Source organism: Vigna umbellata, chromosome 5, assembly GCF_029865625.1.
Source record: "Vigna umbellata cultivar VRB3 chromosome 5, Vumbellata_1.0, whole genome shotgun sequence".
NCBI classification, from domain to species: Eukaryota; Viridiplantae; Streptophyta; class Magnoliopsida; order Fabales; family Fabaceae; genus Vigna; species Vigna umbellata.
The window spans coordinates 52,504,553-52,523,696 of record NC_142169.1 but is presented as its reverse complement, the minus strand read 5'-3'; the positions used below and the strand labels follow the sequence as shown (position 1 = coordinate 52,523,696).

The 19,144-nt window shown below is 34.9% G+C and overlaps 2 protein-coding genes and 1 pseudogene across 2 annotated transcripts; all 3 read left to right on the top strand.

The window, feature by feature from the left end:
- Positions 1–6,478: 6,478 nt before the first annotated feature.
- On the top strand, positions 6,479–8,055 carry LOC148198586 (uncharacterized). The gene is made up of 4 exons (XM_088115862.1): positions 6,479–6,491; positions 6,732–7,037; positions 7,580–7,626; positions 7,969–8,055. Exons 1-4 carry the CDS (start codon positions 6,479–6,481, stop codon positions 8,053–8,055), a joined length of 453 nt encoding a protein of 150 aa, XP_087971988.1.
- Positions 8,056–9,922: 1,867 nt separating this feature from the next.
- LOC124846329 (putative long-chain-alcohol O-fatty-acyltransferase 1) lies at positions 9,923–11,142 on the top strand. The gene has a single exon (XM_047323564.2). It carries the CDS (start codon positions 10,046–10,048, stop codon positions 11,078–11,080), a length of 1,035 nt encoding a protein of 344 aa, XP_047179520.2. The 5' UTR covers positions 9,923–10,045; the 3' UTR covers positions 11,081–11,142.
- A 6,919-nt stretch (positions 11,143–18,061) lies between these two features.
- Positions 18,062–19,144, top strand: LOC124846327 (putative long-chain-alcohol O-fatty-acyltransferase 5 pseudogene; annotated as a pseudogene).

Below are 19,144 nucleotides of genomic sequence, written 5' to 3'. Positions count from 1 at the left end.
GTTACATTGATCGCCAATCGTGAAAAATTAACCTAACTTTAAACTTCCCATAACAACATGGAGAGTTGACTTTGACCTATGCCAAAACAATATTCATTTTATTGGAAGCAGAAAATGATGAAGCATAGAATGAATAGAACCACAAAATCATGCGAATAATTACGCGACTCTCAAATTCTGATGTAGCCGCCTCAATTCTTGGACCTCAAAATTCAAGGTTCACATTCACATTTCGATCTTTATTTTCATTTTTGGATGTGTTGAGTTTCATTGAATTTTGGCGGTTCGTGACGTTAAGATCGAGAACTTTGATAAAGGAAGTTCTAGGAATATAGAAATATTCGAAGAACCTCAAATTTTAGGGATTCAAACCTGAATCTGAAATGATGCCGAAGAATTTTTGTGAAGAAGAAGAAGAAGATTGTTTTGCTGTCGTAAGGTTCGTTCCCACCTCTCTCTAAGCTCAGTATTTTTAATTTGAAAAACTAAAAATCATAACAAATGCTACAACCTTCTTAAAAATTGCAACAAAATGTGATTAAGCTATTGACTGCCACATGGAGCCACGTAGCTTCTTATTAAAATCCTATATCAATTCCCTTGCCTTCAAAATCCTTATCCTCAAGGATGAAAATCTGGATATTTCTTCTTAAAATCAAAGAAGAATTCCCAAGTGGCATCTTCTAATAACTGGTGTTTCCACTTGACTAATACTTTGGTGACAACTTTGTTACCCCTCTTGATAGTTGCTCGATCCAGAATTTCTCAGGTTCTTTGCCCCCCATAACACTGTTAAACTCTGCAGGAAGTGAACTGGAACTGAGTGTGTGGCCCACCTGCCTTTTAAGCTGCGAAATGTGAAAAACATCATGAATTTTTTACCCCTGTGGCAGCCTCAGATTGTAAGCCATCGCTCCAATCTAATCCACCATTTGAAATGGTCCAAGATATTTAGGTGCGAGTTTGGCATTAGATCTGAATGCCACAAAAATCTGGTGGTATGGATGGAGCTTGACATGCACAAAATCACTAATATCATAGGATTTGTCACTCCTTTTCTTATCAGCCAATTGCTTCATTCTATCTTGAGCTGTTTTCATGTAGAACTTGACTAACTTTAAGCCTCCTCTCTTTTCTGCAAACTTCTGTTAGTGACTTCCACCTTTGATTCCCTTGGTAAATAAGGAAGATAAATTGGAGGAGGTTGTCCAAACATCACCTCATAAGGACTGCACTTTATGACAATATGATGGTTGGCATTGTACCACCATTCGGCTATAGGAAGCCATTTAGCCTACTTATAGGGAGTATCACAACACATACAACGCAAGAACGTCTCCAAACATCTATTCACAACTTCGGATTGGCCATCAGTTTGGGGTGATAAGCTGATGAAAGTTGCAATTGAACTCCTTGAAGTGACATCAAGTGCTTCCAGAATTGACTAACAAAGATGGGGTCTCGGTCATTGGTTATAGAATCTAGAAAACCATGCAATTTGAACACATTGTCCAAGAAGGATTGAACAACTTCAATAACACTGTATGGATGTTTTAAGGACATGAAGTGAGCAACCTTGCTTAATCTGTCCACCACCACATATATAACTTTTTTTACCCTTGGAATCTGGTAAACCTTCAATAAAATCCATGGTGATATGCTGCCATATCCTCTCTGGAATTAGCAAGGGTTGCAGCAAACCTAGAGAAGCAGATGTGTCATATTTACATTTTTGACAGATTTCACATGCTAGTACAAACCTGCGAACGTCCTTGGTCATACCCTGCCAATATACTACAAATTGCAATCTTTTTCATGTAGCATTCCTACCAGAGTGGCCACTAATAGAACCTTCATGTACCGAATGTAACAACTCATTTCTCAAGGCACCATCTTTCTCCACAACCAATGTGTCCTTCCTTCTAAGTTCATTCTTATTCCAAGTATAATGTTTATGTGAGGAAGTATGCGTTTTTAATTGTTGGAGAAATTTTTGAATGCCCACATCAGTCTACCAAGAATATGTGATTCTAGTTAACATGCTGCTTTTAGGGATGAGGGTTGTGATAGCTTGGCAGTCCATAGATTCCTGTCTAGACAAAACATCGACTGCTAAATTTTCCTTGCCTTGTTTGAACTCAATTGTAAAATCAAATTCCATCAATTTCACCAACCATTTCTATTGGAAGGCTGTAGTCAATCTTTGAGTCAATATATACTATAAGCTTCTATGGTTTGTGTGGATAACAAAGTTAATGCCTCCATTTTTGGACTGCGAAAACCACGACTAGCAATTCTTTTTCATATGTGAAAAGTGATTATTGTTGAATATTGAGAACCCGACTAATAAAGGCAATTAGGTGATGATCCTTCATCAGGACACCACCAATTCCAGAACCTTAAGCATCCACCTCAACCACAATCACCTTAGAAAAATTAGGTAATGCTAATACTAGAGATTGGATCAAACAATCCTTGAGGGACTGAAATGCAACCATTGCCTCCTCAGACCAATATAAATTATCTTTCTTCAACATATTAGTCAAAGGATGTGCAATACCACCATACCCTCGAACATAGCGTCTGTAGTACCTGACAAGTCCCAAAACTCTCCTCAACTACATTAAGGACGTTGGTATGGGCCAGTTCTTGACAACCAAGATTTTTGCAGAGTCAATGGATACACCATATCTTTCTTCAACATATTAGTCAAAGGACGTGCAATACCACCATACCCCCGAACATAGTGTCTGTAGTACCTGACAAGTCCCAAAACTCCCCTCAACTACATTAAGGACGTTGGTATGGGCCAATTCTTGACAACCAAGATTTTTGCAGAGTTAATGGATACACCATCCTTTGTGATAAAATGGCCTAAATACTCAACTCGTTCTATACAAAAGTTGCATTTGGATTTCTTTGCACACAAAGAATTTTGGCGCATAGTCAACAATACCTTATACAAATGAGAAAGATGATGTGGAAGATCCTTGCTGGATATTAAGATATCATCAAAAAAACACTAAAAGAAAGTGTCTCAGATAATCCTTGAAAACATCATTCACGAGACCTTGGAAGGTGGTTGGGTCATTAGTTAGGCCAAATGGCATAACTAAATAGTTAAAGTGACAGTCGTGTGTCTTAAATGCAGTCTTATGGATATCACCATTCTCCATTCTTACTTGATTATATAACCATGTAACTCGTCTAACAAATCATCCACTAAAGGAATAGGAAACATGTCCTTACTGGTCTGTTTATTAAGGTCTCGGTAATCCATGGAGAGTGATCGAGGTCGTACCCGAATCAAATTAATATGCAATTAAGTGCAGTATAATACTAGGAAGTGACTCCTAGGTCGTCTCTCAATGACCAAATATGGTTCAGGAATTAGATCGAACACTTGGTAGGGGAGTGTTTATGGACAAATTTGTGAATGGAAATGCACTAAATTTAAAACTCGAATTCAACACAGATTAAAAACGATTGCTCACTAACTCAATTACAATGCTTCCAATCACATATTAGCAACAAATAAACACTAATCTAACTCCTAATCCAACACAAGCTAGCCAATTAAGCGAAGACTAACCATGTTTTCATAATTGCAAAATAAGCGAATGTAATGCACAAGTTCAATCAATTCTTCACCATACAGTCCAATCAACTAAGCGAAGATTATACACCAATTAGGAAATTAAGCGTGTACCCAATCGCAAGCACAAAAACAAATTGAATGTTGAGCCAAATCAAAGCAGCAAAATCACAATTCCAGCTCAGAAATCTCAAGGAAACGACACAATTTTGTTAATGACCAACCAAACATACTTAAGCTACCATTAAAGCGAGATTAAAACAACAAAACGAAATGTAAATCAACATTAAATCTGGAATGAAATGCACAAAAGGAAAACACAACAGAATTGGTAAAAACGGAATTGAAATTGGGCAACGAAATTGGACAATGAACTTGCAGCAAGAAACGAAATGGGCATAGGTAAATGAAACTGAAATGGAACATGAAAATGCAATGCAAAACGTAAATTGAAGCAAGAGTAATAAACGAAAATGAAATTAGAATTAAAGACGTGATTCAATACATAAAGATGGACTTGAAAGCAAACCTAAAACCTCCAAAAAGAGGAGGGGATGGAAAAAATCCCCAAGAGCCAAAACCTAGAAGAAGAAAACGCAAAATGAGGGGAGGAAGGAAGTTCTCAAATATGATTTGGGGTTTTTAAAAGGACAAAAGATGAAAATGCACTCTATATGGGCTTCTTACAAAATATTGACCAAAAATAGTCTCAAAAGTCAAATCTGGTCCAAAACTAAAATAATTAAAATTACAAAACGAAATTAGATGACGTGAAAACTCTCTTGAAGTCTCAAAATATGTTTCCACAATTGTCCTGTAAATAATAATTGGAATAATTAGGCTCAAATAATTCAAATTAATTAAAATAAGAATTATTAGTCAAATTAAGACCAAATAGTGTAAATGAGACAATAATGAAGAATTAAACACAATTCACTAACACAATTCAGTGCGAAAAACTAAGTGAATAATACAAAATAGTGATTCATCATAGAGTCTCCAAAAACCATCTTTTTTTCCAACCAAAACAATAGGGCTAGCAAAAGGACTACTACTTTGCTGTATGATACCGGATTTAAGAGAATCTTGCACCAATTTGTCAATAATGTCCTTCTGCTGTTTAGCATACCTATATGGCCTCTTGTTGATAGGATTGGCGCCTACAACCTAAGGGATTTTGTGATCATGATCAGGTCGTATAGGAGGCAGAGTGGTAGGTTCTTGAAAAATATCATCAAACTACAACAATAATGCCTCTATAGATTCAGGAATGTCTGGTAGTCTGCATATATAGTCAAGGAATGCAATAGGAAATTAGTATCCTGGTCACACAATTGCAATAGAGACAAATAGACACCAACAATAATTGTTTTATGTAACTGTCTTTTCCTAGCAGTTTTTAGCCCAACATATGTAGTTCCTCTCAAAACCATCCTCTTGTCTTGGATAAAAAATTGCATAGTCAACTTATCAAAATTCTAGGTAATGTCTCCGAGGGTAACCAATCACTCAATTCTAAGCACCACATCACAACATCCTAATGGACTTAGAAGCATATATGAGGTAAATCCCATGTTGTGCACTGTCCAAGGAAACTGCTTAGTAGTGGCAATGATGGTTACCCGAGCCCCATCAGCCACTACTACACTTAAAGGAGGAATAACAGTTAGCGGATAACCCAAGTTTTTAGCTACTGACTCATCCAAGAAATTATGGGTATTGTCGCTGTCAATAAGTATATGCAGGGGTTTCTTCTTAAAGTAACCAGTCACCCTCATAGTTTTGAAGGTTGCTATACTAGTCAAGGCATTAACTGATATATGAGGGTCCAAAGAGGGACTATCACCTTCCTGTGTGTCATCAAGTTGATCTACAACTTGCTCCTCATTGTCACTTACCTTTAGAACATGAATCTTCAATTTCTTATGTGTCAAAGCATGTACAGGGCTGTAGGGTTCATCACAGAAATAGCAAAGGCCCTTAGATCTCCTCTCAGTCATAAAAGCAAGAATGTGTTTCTTATTATAGTGTCTCTGGTTTGAGTGTAGGGTAATATGTGAGTCAATTGACTTATTCAGAGGTTTAGGTGTAGGCAAAATGGCCTTTGTACCCGTATATGTACTTGGGGATTTAAGAGAAAATTTTGTAGGAATGTTTGAAGCAGAAGCTAACTCATACAATTTAGAAAAATGGAATGCCTTCCTTAAATCTTAGGGCTGAAACATTTTGATTGTCATTTGAATATCCTTTTTTAAACCCCTAAGAAATAGCTTAACAAATGTGTATCACTGAGATCCAACCGAGAAGTTATAGCATCAAACTGATCATGATATTCCACCATAGAACTGGTTTTCCGCAATTTCATAAGGTCCAACATAAGATCATCATCAATTTCACCAAATCGATCGATCAATAAACTTGTAAAGTTAGTCCAATTTGGAAGGTTACCTCCTGGAATAGTCTTAACAAAAGAGGTATGCCACTGTAGTGCCTTTCCTTCAAAATGGATTACCGCTAATTTCACACGAAAATATGCAAGAATACCATCAATTGCAAAGTATGTTTCACATTGATAGGTCCACTGTTGGATTGCATCACTGCCAAAGCGCAGGAAATCGATTCTAGCCAAACGAGTGCCACAAGAATAGGTTGAGTTCGAATTGGTGCACCTCTAGAATTAAGACTACGCCCTGAAGCGTCATTTGCGGATTCAGAGGTCCTGTGTAAGGTTTCCAAGATGCACCGATCCATCGATGCTTCAATTGCTTTCCTAATTGAAGCTGTAATCTCCATTAAACGTTCGTGAGTTTCAAAATGATTTTGTTTACCAAGCACTCTTCCTATTAATGTATTGTTGCTTGAAGACGGGTTGCATCGCCATAAATGTTAATGGAAGGTCTAAGCTGATACCATTGATAAAGGAAGTTTTAGGAATATTAAAATATTTGAAGAATTTTTAGAAATTCAAACTTGAATCCGAAATGATGCGAGAGAAGTTTTGAGAAAAAAAATTGTTTTTGTTGTCATAAGGTTTGTTCCCCTCCTCCCTCTGAGCTTATTATTTTTTATTTGAAAAACTAAAAATCATAACAAATGCTACAATCTTCTAACAGAATTGCAACATGATGTGATTAAGTTATTGGCTGCCACGTGGAACCATATGGCTTCTTATTGAATTCCTGTATCACACTTGCTCACGAAACTGCATTGTTGCGCTCGTGTTTCAGCAGCGAGGAGTTTTGTAAGCCTGTTTTGCATGTTTTTGAGGAAACCCTACCTAATCTCTTTGTCATGAACGACGAACGCAACAAGAAGCTAGAAGTGAAATGGACAGAGAACGAATGTTGTAACGATGGAATGGATGCAAATGCTTCTTTGCTCCAAAGGTTGTCCATCGCCTCTTTCCCTCGCTTCTCAGGCTTTGGCCAGTCTGCCAGTGCAGGTACTTTTCATGGGAAACACAATTTGAATTCCGGAAATCTCCAATACTTTCACATTAGTTCTAAAATTGAGAAAATTAGAAAAAAAAGAAAAAAATAGCTTCTAGAAATGCACTTTGGGACTTAATAAGTTTAAAAACTTCCTGAATATCTTGAGTCTTGTTTTTGCTTTTTCCTTAGTTAATAGACTATGGATTTGTTTCAACAAATTTATCCACAGATACTTAGAAAAATGAAATAATTTTTTCATAAGCTTAAATTAGCTCAAACTCATTAATACAGAGAAGCTATATTGGAGAGCTACAAAGAGTAATTTCTTTTTTATGCTAATGTGATATTTATATCTTTATTGTATCTGATATAATGGGCTATTACTATAAACCATATTTCTCTTCCTTTCCATGTGTTCTTATCCTTTATTGGTAACGTTTGATGCCCTTTAGGATCAAAATGGATTTTGTCGTACTATTCATCCTATGCATATACATACTAGCAAAACCTGAAATATTTTTATAGTTGACTATAGGTACTTCTTCTGTGGCAGGGAGAATGAGCTTTATTGGTGCTGATAACATGCAATTCAAGGACATTGTATATTCTCTTTTCACTTTGTTTGGTTATTAGTTATTGTCATACACCTTTTTTAGGGTGGTTTGGATGTTGCACAATGCTGAAAATATTACACATAAGATCAATGTGATATTGTTAATCCAAAAACATAAATCCTGACATAAAAATAACTTCTCAATGTTTTTCGTGTTAGCAATAACCTTATTATTCTTTAGTTGTTGTAGAGTATGTGGCAATAAACAGGGTTAAACTCCAAAATGGGTGCACTAGCGTTGCTCTTGTTCAGTCATTCTTATTTATAAGGTAATTTAAATGGATATTTTTGTGGTCTTATTTAGATCTAAATTTCTATTATTTGTACAGGCTTTGGAGGAGCCATCTAACATTGACACTCTAGCAGTGCATGAAATGTTGGAATCCAAGTGTGAGTCGAAGTCCCACATTGAATAGAAATGAGAAAGTAGAACAGAAAAGATGAATGACCATTAACCCATTGCCTTAAGGTTTTGGGTAACCCACATGGAACCTTCTCCTCGATAGACCCAACAATGGTATCAGAGCCGATGATTTGTCTTGATGACCGACTCACATGAGTATAATGATCTCTATAATGAAAGTCTTCCTGACAAAGGGTATTCAGGTAAGCAATATATAAAGATGAAATACTCCGGGGGGGTTCTCGTATGTTCTTTCTTGCTACTTTATAATGTGTTAGTTTGTTTTATCATGAACTCTGGTTTGTTTAACTAAGAAATAAGGATATCCGAGTTCTCCTAAGTTTTAAGAGATGAATGCATTGGATCTGGATTAATTTGAGTTGGTTTTGTATGCATTGACACGGTCAACAACTCAGAGTTATGGACGAAGATTGGGCTAATTTGTATTTTATATCTGTAAATCGAAATTACAACATTTATTTGAGACCTGAGTTGTCAGATTTTGATGTTTAGAAAATTCAACTGCACCAAATTAGTTCTGAATTTAATTTGGCTCAAAAAATGAAAACGGGTGATTCGAATGAAACAGCACATCTGGCATAACTTTTGCTTTACCTTTTGATTAGTTTAGTTTGGAACAAATGTATGATAAACTTTAGGATATAATAAGATCTATCCACTTTGTAGTTTATTTATTTGCACCGAATGTAATCTGCAAAAGCAAAGGAATATTATAATATAATATTGCTTTTGTTATCCTTTATACGCACTTAGTCACTTACACACCGTCAATAATTTCTTTTGTCCTCAGTAACTGACACTCCACTTAATCTTTTATTTTACTTTATGAACTCTATTTTTCCCTTTCCGAGGGGACTATGGATTCCAAATATGCTTAGAAAATATACTGTTTATTTTTTTTTTTCATATTTCGAAATTTAGATTTTACATTAAACATGAGTCTGAAGCTGATACAAGACCAGGAGGTTGTCTTATCGTATATGTTGCTATTTTTTTTTTCCTTTTTTTTCAAGAAAACAGGATGTCTTATTACACTAAATTGTATAACCTTTGACATGTTCCAGAAAAGACAGGATTAAGAGGTAAAGTGGGATTGTTAAATGGGGTGGTTTGGCTATTTCCTTTGAGAAATGATACTTTGTCTAATGAATTGCTTTATCTTTTAGCTTATTTCCCATTTTCCATTCTTGTTAGCAGTCATTTCCTGTTTCTCTCTCGCGTGTGTAATTTTAGGATGAATAGCTATGTAGAAAAAATTAGGAGGGAATGCTGCCATAGTAAAGAACTTATTGTTTTAAGATATGCTACTATAGGCATATTCACTTTCGTTTCATGACAAAACACAAAATATTGAGAAGATATTATTCCATATCGGTAGATATATTTTTCAATGAAATCAAATTTCAAATATTACTCCATTCAATTTCATTTATTAAATCAACTACCCGTCTTAATTTATTTTAGCTGGCTATACTCATCCTCATCCATAATCTAGAAATTAGTTATCAAGGAGTTAAATACAACCGCTTTATCAGTCCAATCCAGAGTACCAGCTTAACAGCAACAGTAGGCAAGTTTTCATTTCTTAAATATCATTTATTATATCCATTATCTTTTCTTTATCCCAATGCATAACTCTTTACCTTTCCCATTTAAAAAAAAAAGTGAAAAATAATAAATTCTTCCGACAAAGAATTTGGTCGCAGCAGAGAAATTGATGTAACTAATTAACATTAGACGTAATGGATGGTAACAAGAAGAAAAGAAGAGAAAGGGAAGAGAAACAAAATAGGATAAAAAAAATTAAATATAAGGTAATAAAATAATAATTAAAAAAGAAGAGAGAACAAATTTAAAAGAACAAGTAGCCTAAGAAAAGTGAATTAAAAATTGGTATTGCATCTTTGAGATCCTGAAATCCGTGGAAGATCATTCCTAATTTTCCACCATCCAGATTGAAGGAAGAAAAAAAAATCAGAAGAATGGATGATGAAATTGTGATGTTCATGAAGGTGTGGCTCACAACCATCTCATGTCTCTGCTACTGTTATTACATATCTTCTACAATACCAAAAGGATTCTTCAGACTTCTCTCCCTCCTTCCAATTCTCTACCTCTTCCTCATCCTTCCTTTCAATCTCTCATCCTTCCACCTTGGTGGCCCCACCACCTTCTTCCTTGTTTGGCTGGGCACTTTCAAACTCCTCCTTTTCTCCTTCAACCAAGGCCCTCTTGCTCAATCACCCTCAAACATTCTCCATTTCATCTCCTTAGCTTCCCTCCCCATCAGCCTCAACCACAACATCTCCAAACCCAAACCCAAACCCAAATGGCTTTTTCCCCTAAAAGTGCTTATCTTTCCCTTCATCATACATGCTTACAACTACACCCACAATCTCCACCCCTATTTCATCTTATTCCTTTACTGCTGTCACATGTACCTTGGCATAGAACTTGTCTTAGCCCTCACTGCTATCCCGGTTCAAACCCTTCTAGGGTTTGACTTGCAACCTCAATTCGACGAACCTTACCTTTCAACTTCCCTTCAAGACTTTTGGGGTCGTAGGTGGAACCTAATGGTTACTGGTATTCTACGTCCCTCCGTATTCCACCCCGTATACCGTATATCTACACGTTTTCTGGGTCCCTCTTGTTCCGCCTCCACTGCTGTGCTGGCTACTTTCCTTGTGTCCGGACTCATGCATGAGTTAATATATTATTATCTCACACGCGCGCCTCCCACGTGGGAAGTTACCTGCTTTTTTGTGCTCCATGGGGTGTGCACGGCGGCGGAGGTGGCGGTGAAAAAGGTGATGCTCCGCCGTGGGTGGCGGTTGCATGGAGTGGTGTCGACGGCGCTTGTGTTGGCGTTCTTGGCGGCAACCGGGAGGTGGTTGTTTTTTCCTCAATTGTTGAGGAATGGTGTGGAGAAAAAGGCCATCGAGGAGTGTGCAACATTGGTGAATTTTGTGATGTCGAAGCTACAGTTGCATTTGTTAACTTTTTCATTGTTCTGAGAATGTTTCTGGAGAATGATTTTGTTACCATTTATGTATCAGAGGATTCGTGATGATGCTGATATTTTGAGGTTTATGTCTATTGTTGTGAAGGGTGTTCACAACTAAATAATTTATACAATTACGGAAGATTAATGTAATAAGAATCGACGGATTAAACTTGGTGTTTTCTAGAAAAATTCTCATTTTATTGTGACTGATACATTGTTTAGGTTTATTTTTTTATTTATTTTTTTTTTAAATTTTCTTTTTGAAAGTGTTATTGCCATGAATTATTATTTTCATTCCTTTTGTATATAAAATAAAATAGCATCCTTTCCGTTATATTCACGTAAATGCAGTTTACGAATCTGAATTTTTTCTTTTCTCTACTCTACATTTTTTATTTTTCTTTTTTCTACTCTACATTTTTTATAATGTTTTAGCCTTTTCTCTCTCTTCTTTCTCACATCAAATTCAACACAAAACCCAAACGAGAGAGAAACATGAAACCCAAAAACAACGTGCTAATGCGCTTACTAAGATAGACTCCGAGGCTAGCGGCCACTCCCAGTCAACACAAAACCCAAACGAGAGAAACATGAAACCCAAGAACAACGTGCTAATGCTCTTACTAAGATAGACTCCGAGGCTAGCGGCCATTCCCAGTCCTCACTGCTCCCGCTCTCCCGGCCCATTACTAATGGAAAATATATTTTTTATACTTCTTAAAATTCATCAGCTATAAAAAAAAATGATACAGTAACAATTTTGTAAATAAAAAGACTTTTCTACATCGATATTTATACCGGTTACACGAGAATAGATATAAAAAATCCTTTATTTGATGCCTAAAAAGTGATGTAGTAGCAAAATTATTTATACCGGTTACACCGAGAATAGATATAAAAAATCCTTTATTTGATGTATAAAAAGTGATGTAGTAGCAAAATTATTTATACCGGTTATTTTACACCTATTTATCTGAATAGAGGTATAAATTATTTATCTACACACCGGTTAAATATTACAAGAGGTATGGAATTTTGCATCTTCTTTATATCCTTCGTTTTAAGAAATAACTTAGTTTGCCATAATCTTCAGATCTGTAACTTCACAACCCTTGATTGTTTAATCTGAAAATGATTTTTTAGACCAAATTAATGCTAATCAAATGGCCTTAGGTCTTGGTTATGTACCAAGAGTAATAGCGCTTCCTTCTATGTTCTAAGCTCAATTATTTCATTAGCAACATGCAATTCTTTGTTCTACTCTTGTTTTCTCCCTTACTTCAACTTCCTCATCTTCTTATCTAATCTTGTGCTTGTCAAAGCTGAAATTGCTCAACGATTATTCTTTGGGGAAACATGAAAAACATTAGATTATTTTTTACAATTTAAACACTATATGATGCCAAACAATTGTAAGAACATTTTCTATCAGCATTGTATCTTCGTCTTTATTCACTTCCTATAGAAACAAAATTAAACAAAGACGTTACATAACCATAAGAAGAACAGTTAGCCTCGTATATTCTTCTTTTTGCTGTAGATTTGAATTAGTCTTCAATGCAAAGATTTAGTACAGAAGTGAAACTAACACATAAAACTGTATCTATATATGTGTTTAGACAAGAGAGAAAAAGAGAAATATATTAGATAGACAGTTACAAGAAGGGTGGTGAAGGAGAGAAAGAGTTGAAGAGGAGAGTAAGAAAAGAGAAAACGGTGTAAGAAGAGAGGAAGAGGAAGAAGTAGAAGTTTTGGTGGAAAATGATGAAGTAGGCGATGAAAGAGACGGAGGAAAGGATGAGTTTATGATCCTAATTTGGTGCAAGGAGAGATAAAGAACCATGCCACGCGAATGCAGCATGCACGACACTTGTTCCTCTGTTAGCTTATCACTGTCCATTGATCTCCACCTGTTACATTCTAGTTATAGCTATTGCCCGACAAAATTCTTCTTTCCCTTTTCTTCCTTCCTTCTTATCCTTTCTGTTTTCTTCTTAAGAATCTATTTTTTTCCTAGAATAAATTCACATGTCCCGTAGGACAAAATGTTTCTACTATTTTTTACGTGCGTTATGAATATAATAAATGTTTGGTTTTTATGTTTTTATACCAGAAATAGTTTTTTATTTGTTTGATTGTGTTATTATTAGATAAACATTTTTCCTTCTTATCCTTTCTGTTTTCTTCTTAAGAATCTATTTTTTTCTATCAGAAATAGTTTTTTATTGTGTTTGATCGTGTCTTTGTGATAATCAATGAAGTTCAACTTTGTGAAAAATACTGATACTTTGTATCTTGCTAAGCTATCTCACTTTATCTACATACTGGAGGGCCTCTTTAACTCAATTGCTTATGCTCTCAACTCTTTTATACGGATTATTCCTATGTAATTTATATATGAATAATGGCTTATGTTCTCAACTCTTTTATACGGATTATTCCTATGTAACTTATATATGAGTAATTCCTATGTAACTTATACACAGATTATATAAATAATCTGTATATAATTTATAAACAGATAATTTGTGTATAATTTATATACGGATTATTCCTTATTTTTATATAACTTATATATCGATTATTCATATATAATATTGTTTATATCTTATTTATATATGGATTTTTGGACGTATATAACTCGTATATAAAATCATTTTTATATAGATTTTAGAGGTTATATAGGGATTTCAATCATTGTGATTTTTCTTATAATGATTCTTGCAAAATATTAAAAGTGTTACGACAGTCTAAAACCAAAATCAGGAATCCCGTTTTTTTCTCACCTCTCTTCTTTCAATGAGCCACAATATTTTTTTTCATAAAAGCTTTACAAGTCTACGGCTAATAAGACGTAAAACACTAATCGTAATACAAACTACAAGGGCAACAATACTTTTCTAAGGCTAGAGATTATCCAGCGATAATAACAATAACTTTTAATTGTAATACTTAAACAAATTATTGGGTTAAACATTTTGGAAAATGTCTTGCATCATAGCTTTTACCCAAGTCCACAACGCCAGAATCTTGTGGAGCCTTTGCTTTCTTGCATAAAAACTGGAAACAATTTTACTTTTCAGAGGTACTAGACAAGGACTAGTGTGAAAAGGTATCCAAAATAGATAAAAGGATAAAAGTAGAGTTTTAAAAAAAAAAGTTAAAAAAGATAAAGGATAAAAATAAAAATGGTATTTTTGGAATTAAAAAAATTTGAAGAGGTGTAGAGAGAAGTGTATGGAGGTGGAGGGAGTAACTCTCTTTAGAATATATTACTGGAAAAGATATTTTGGAATGAAACATTAAGAATAGGTTTATTTGAAATCACTCCGAAATTATTAATCTGAAATACGAGATATATATATTGTGGCATGTGAAATACGAGATATATATATTGTGGCATGTGAAAGTGTGCTGGAAGTTTTATATCGACAATAAATAAGGCCTATTTAGAGTTTATAAGTGTAAATATCATCTTACAAACCAATTTTGTAGGGTTGAATTAAACTTAAAAACTACTTCTTAACCTAATATCAAGGACCAAAGAAAATCTTAGACAAAATTAAAACATTTCTATTGTTACATAGCCATAAGAGATTATAACACATACTGTAGTATATTTCTTTTTAATAAATATATTTTTATTTAAAAAAAATTAAATTTTTACAGTGAACATATTACATGTTGACAATTAAATGATAAATTATATTAATTATCTCAGCCTTGTAGTAACTACAATTGATAAATGCTATCAATTCATCAAATGTGAATAGATGGAATAATATCTTTAATATAGTTTCAACTTAGCATGAGACGGACTTCAAGAAATTATATTAGAGGTGGATTCGACTTATTGGATCCAACTCAATTATTGGTGGACTCGATTTGACTAGCAAGAGGTAGATCTAAAATGATATCGTTGGAGGTCAGTTTGACATGACCCGGCTAAAGGTGGGTCCAACATGACTTGGCCTTAAGTGGTCTCGACTTGACTTAGCAATAGATAAACCTGACTCAACTCACCTCAGCCTGAGTTGAGCTTGATGAGTCGATGATCAAGGCTATACCCGAATCAAATTAATGAGCAATTAAATGCAGTATAAGGTAGGAGAATGACCCCTAGGTCGTCTCTCAAGGACCAAATGTGGTTCAAGAATTAGATCAAACACATGGTTGGGGGGAGGGGGGGTTGAATGTGGTTTTGTGAAATGAAGTGGACTGATTGACACACAAAATGAACACAAAATTAAAGACAAGTTGGTGTTAGCTGGATTGCGCTTGTTTCCAATCACAGATTTAAAACATATATCTAATCTTATGACCTTTAATCCAACACAAACTAGACAACTAAGCGAAGTCTAAAACGGTCTTCATAAAATGAAAATTAAGCAAACACACTCACACAGATTCATCAATTCTGCACAAACACACTAATCAACTAAGCGAAGATTATCATGCTCAAATTAGACCACTAAGCGAGGACCAATTGTACAAAACAAATTTCATATGTGTAGGATACACAAAATTGAATCCCAATTTGGCTTCAATAATCTTAAGGAAACCTGTGCAAACTCACTAATCACCAACCCAAATAATTTACCTATTCATGAAAACGAGTTTTAAACTATTAAAATAGAATTGAAACATAAAACGAACCCAATGTAGAAATGAAAATCCAATGCACCAAAAACGCAACCCAAGCAACAAAAACGAATTCCAATAAAAAAACGCAACCTAATCAACAAAAATGCAAACCCAAATGTAAAACGCAAACAAACCAAATCTAAACGCAATGGAAATGAACTCAAAACGAATTTAGAAAAACCGAAAACGAAAGTGCAATGCATGGAATTTAAAATGCAGAATTGAAATTGCAGCTCAAGAGAGAAAACAAAATTGTAGAATTGAATTGTTAAGAGAAGAAAACGAAATTGCATTACTAGAATCGAAAGTGCATCAAAATGTAAATGAAAAAAAAACCTAAAACCCCAAATTAGAGGAGCTCTCCCTTCTGTCCAAAGCTTAGAAAACGTAAAATTAGAGAGTGAGAGAGTGTTTTGGGGTCTGCCCCCTTTTGTTCACAAAACTAGGTCAAGGCACTAATGGACCTCTCCAAAAATGACCCAAAACGACCCAAAAAGTCAAATCTGTCCAAAAACTCCTAAAAAATGAATTTACAATATGAAAAAGCTGATGTGGCAAGTGAAGAATGACGTGGTAACTCTCATGATGTCTCAAAATAATATTCTAAATAATTCCCTGCAATTAATAATTGAAATAATTAGCCTTAGATAATTCAAATTAATTAAAATAATAATTATAGGTCAAATTAAGCCCAAATATCAAAACTGAGGAAATATTGGATAATTAAACTCAATTCCTTAATCAAATGTAGTACAAAAAGCTAAATGAATAGTATAAAAATATTTATTCATCAATTGACTTAAGCTAAAAGTCAGATCGAGTTAGCCTAGACCAAAGATCAAGTCGAGCTTGCCTAAGCCAAAAGATTGTGTCAAGCCTGCTAGAGATGAAAAATAAAGTCGTGTCATCTTAGATAGAAGGTCATGTTGGATTGACCTAAGTCAAAGATTGTGTCGCGTTGGCCTAGGATAAAGTTCAAGACAGGTCAGCCTAAGCTAAACTTAAGTTAACCCTGGGTTGAAGATTAGGACAATTCATTCCAGGTTAAAGGTTAAGCCAAATTGACTTGGATTGAAGGTCGAGACATGTTGTCCTTAGTTAAAGGTTAGACCTACTCATGTAGAGTCAAGGGTTGGGTCTTGTTATGTAAGGTTAAAGGTTAAGTGAAGTCAGACTGGACCAAAATCGAGATGAGTCGGTCTAAGCCAAAGGTTGTGCTAAATTGGCCTGGACCAAAAGTCGAATCGAACATGGCTGAGTTGGCTTAGGTTGAAGGTTAGTCATGTCACCTTAGGTTGAAGGTCGTGTTAAAGGTTGTCTCTTGTTGACACAGGCTAAAGGTTGTGTTATACCAACTCGGGTCAAAGGTCAAGCTGAATTAACTTTGGTCAAAGGTTATGTCAAATAAACTTAGGTCAAAGTTCGAGCTGAGCTGACTTAACTCAAAGGTTAGGATTAGTCAATTTGAAGCAAAAGTCAAATTGAGTTAGTTTCAGAGGTTTAATCAAATTGGTTCAGGTTGATTGTTAGATTAAGTCATGTTGAACCTATAATTGAGACTAATATGTTTAGATTCAATGTCATCAAATTGAAAGTTAAATTGAACTTGTCTAAACTGAAAAGTAATGCGGATCCAGTTCGACGAGCTCTATCCACTGTTTATTTTAATCCGATACTAACTTATGGAAAAATTGACAAGTCTTATAATGAATCATACCATTAACACATATTCACAAATGTTATAATGAATCATACCATTAACACATATTCACAAATGTATGTTTATGTCAACACTTTATCAAAGACAAATATACTAAACAACATCCATCGTTTTTATTATATTTATTTTGTGTACGTAAGAGATTGCTTCGTTACTCCCTTAATAAATCCTAATTAATATTTTCCTTCTCGAAACCATAATCGAAATGAGCCACGAAATTATACATAACAAATAAGAATAGGAAATCTATTAATTGACAGTGACTCAAACAAAATATATATTATGTGCCAAAGAGACAAATATATAGATGAAAACCACCGATCAAATTATAAGAATTTAGTCGAGAAAAATGAACCCATAGAATACAACAATTTGAAACAATAATATATTTACGTTTTTATCCATCTTTACAAGCTAAGATAAGTATGTCCTTTTTTATACACAATCACACAAGAAATCTAAGTCAAACTTTCTTGCTGCTATCACAGATTATTATATATGGTGTGTGCATTAGTTTTTGTATAGTTTATAACTCCAATTATTTATATTGTATCCTAAGTCTTCTTCAATACACAGATCAACCAATATATAATATCACTCATTATTTCCATTAGTTTCACAAAACTCATTGCCTATTCAAGGGAGAAAGAAGATGAAGATGGGAGGTGAAATTGAAAGGTTCATGAAAGTATGGATTTCAACCATCATATCTCTAAGTTATTGCTATTACATAGTTTCTAGAATACCAAAAGGTTTCTTGAGGCTTCTCTCCCTCCTTCCAATTCTCTGTCTCTTCTTCATGCTTCCATTATACCTCTCTTCACCTACCTTAGTTGGAACAATTTCCTTCTTCCTTTGGCTTGCCACATTCAAGCTTCTTCTTTTCTCCTTCAACCAAGGCCCTCTTGCAATATCACCCCAAAACATTTTCCTCTTCATCTCCATAGCTTCCTTACCCATCATCCCAAAACAACACCCTCCAACCAAGCAAAACCACACCACCAACAAACCCAAATGGCTTTTTCCTCTGAAACTGCTTCTTTTTGCAATGATAATTCGTGCTTATGACTACAAACAAAATCTTCACCCTAATCTCTTATTGCCCATTTATTGCTGCCACGTTTACCTTTCCCTAGAACTTCTCTTAATCTTCATTGGAGCCATGATTCGAACTGTTCTTGGCTTTGAGATAGAATCACAGTTCAACGAACCCTACCTTTCCACTTCACTTCAAGACTTCTGGGGTCACAGATGGAACCTCATGGTGTCTCATCTTCTACGTCCTACTGTATACAATCCTACACGCAGTATGCTTTCAAGTTTTGTGAACATCTCTTGTGCCACTTCGGCTGCCATGTTAGTCACTTTTCTTGTATCAGGACTCATGCATGAGTTAATTTATTATTATCTTACTCGTGTGACTCCAACGTGGGAAGTGACATGTTTTTTTGTCCTTCATGGTGTGTGCATGGTGGTGGAGGTGGTTGCGAAAAAGGTGGCTAGCCACCGTGAGTGGCAGTTGCATGGTGCGGTGTCAGGGCCCCTTGTGATTTCATTTTTAGCCATCACTGCAAATTGGTTGTTCTTTCCTCAATTGCTGAGAAATGGTATGGATACAAAGACTACTGAAGAGTATGCTCTTTTGATTAAGTTTTTTAAGTCGAATTTATCATTACAAGTTTTATGATTCAATAAAGAGTTAGACATTTA

Coding starts and splice junctions, on each gene's coding strand:
- LOC148198586 (XM_088115862.1), top strand. Junction 7,038..7,579: donor TGGCCAGTCTGCCAGTGCAG/GTACTTTTCATG, acceptor CTTCTGTGGCAG/GGAGAATGAGCTTTATTGGT. Junction 7,627..7,968: donor ACATGCAATTCAAGGACATT/GTATATTCTCTT, acceptor TTATTTGTACAG/GCTTTGGAGGAGCCATCTAA.
- LOC124846329 (XM_047323564.2), top strand. CDS start 10,046: ATGGATGATGAAATTGTGATGTTCATGAAGGTGTGGCTCACAACCATC.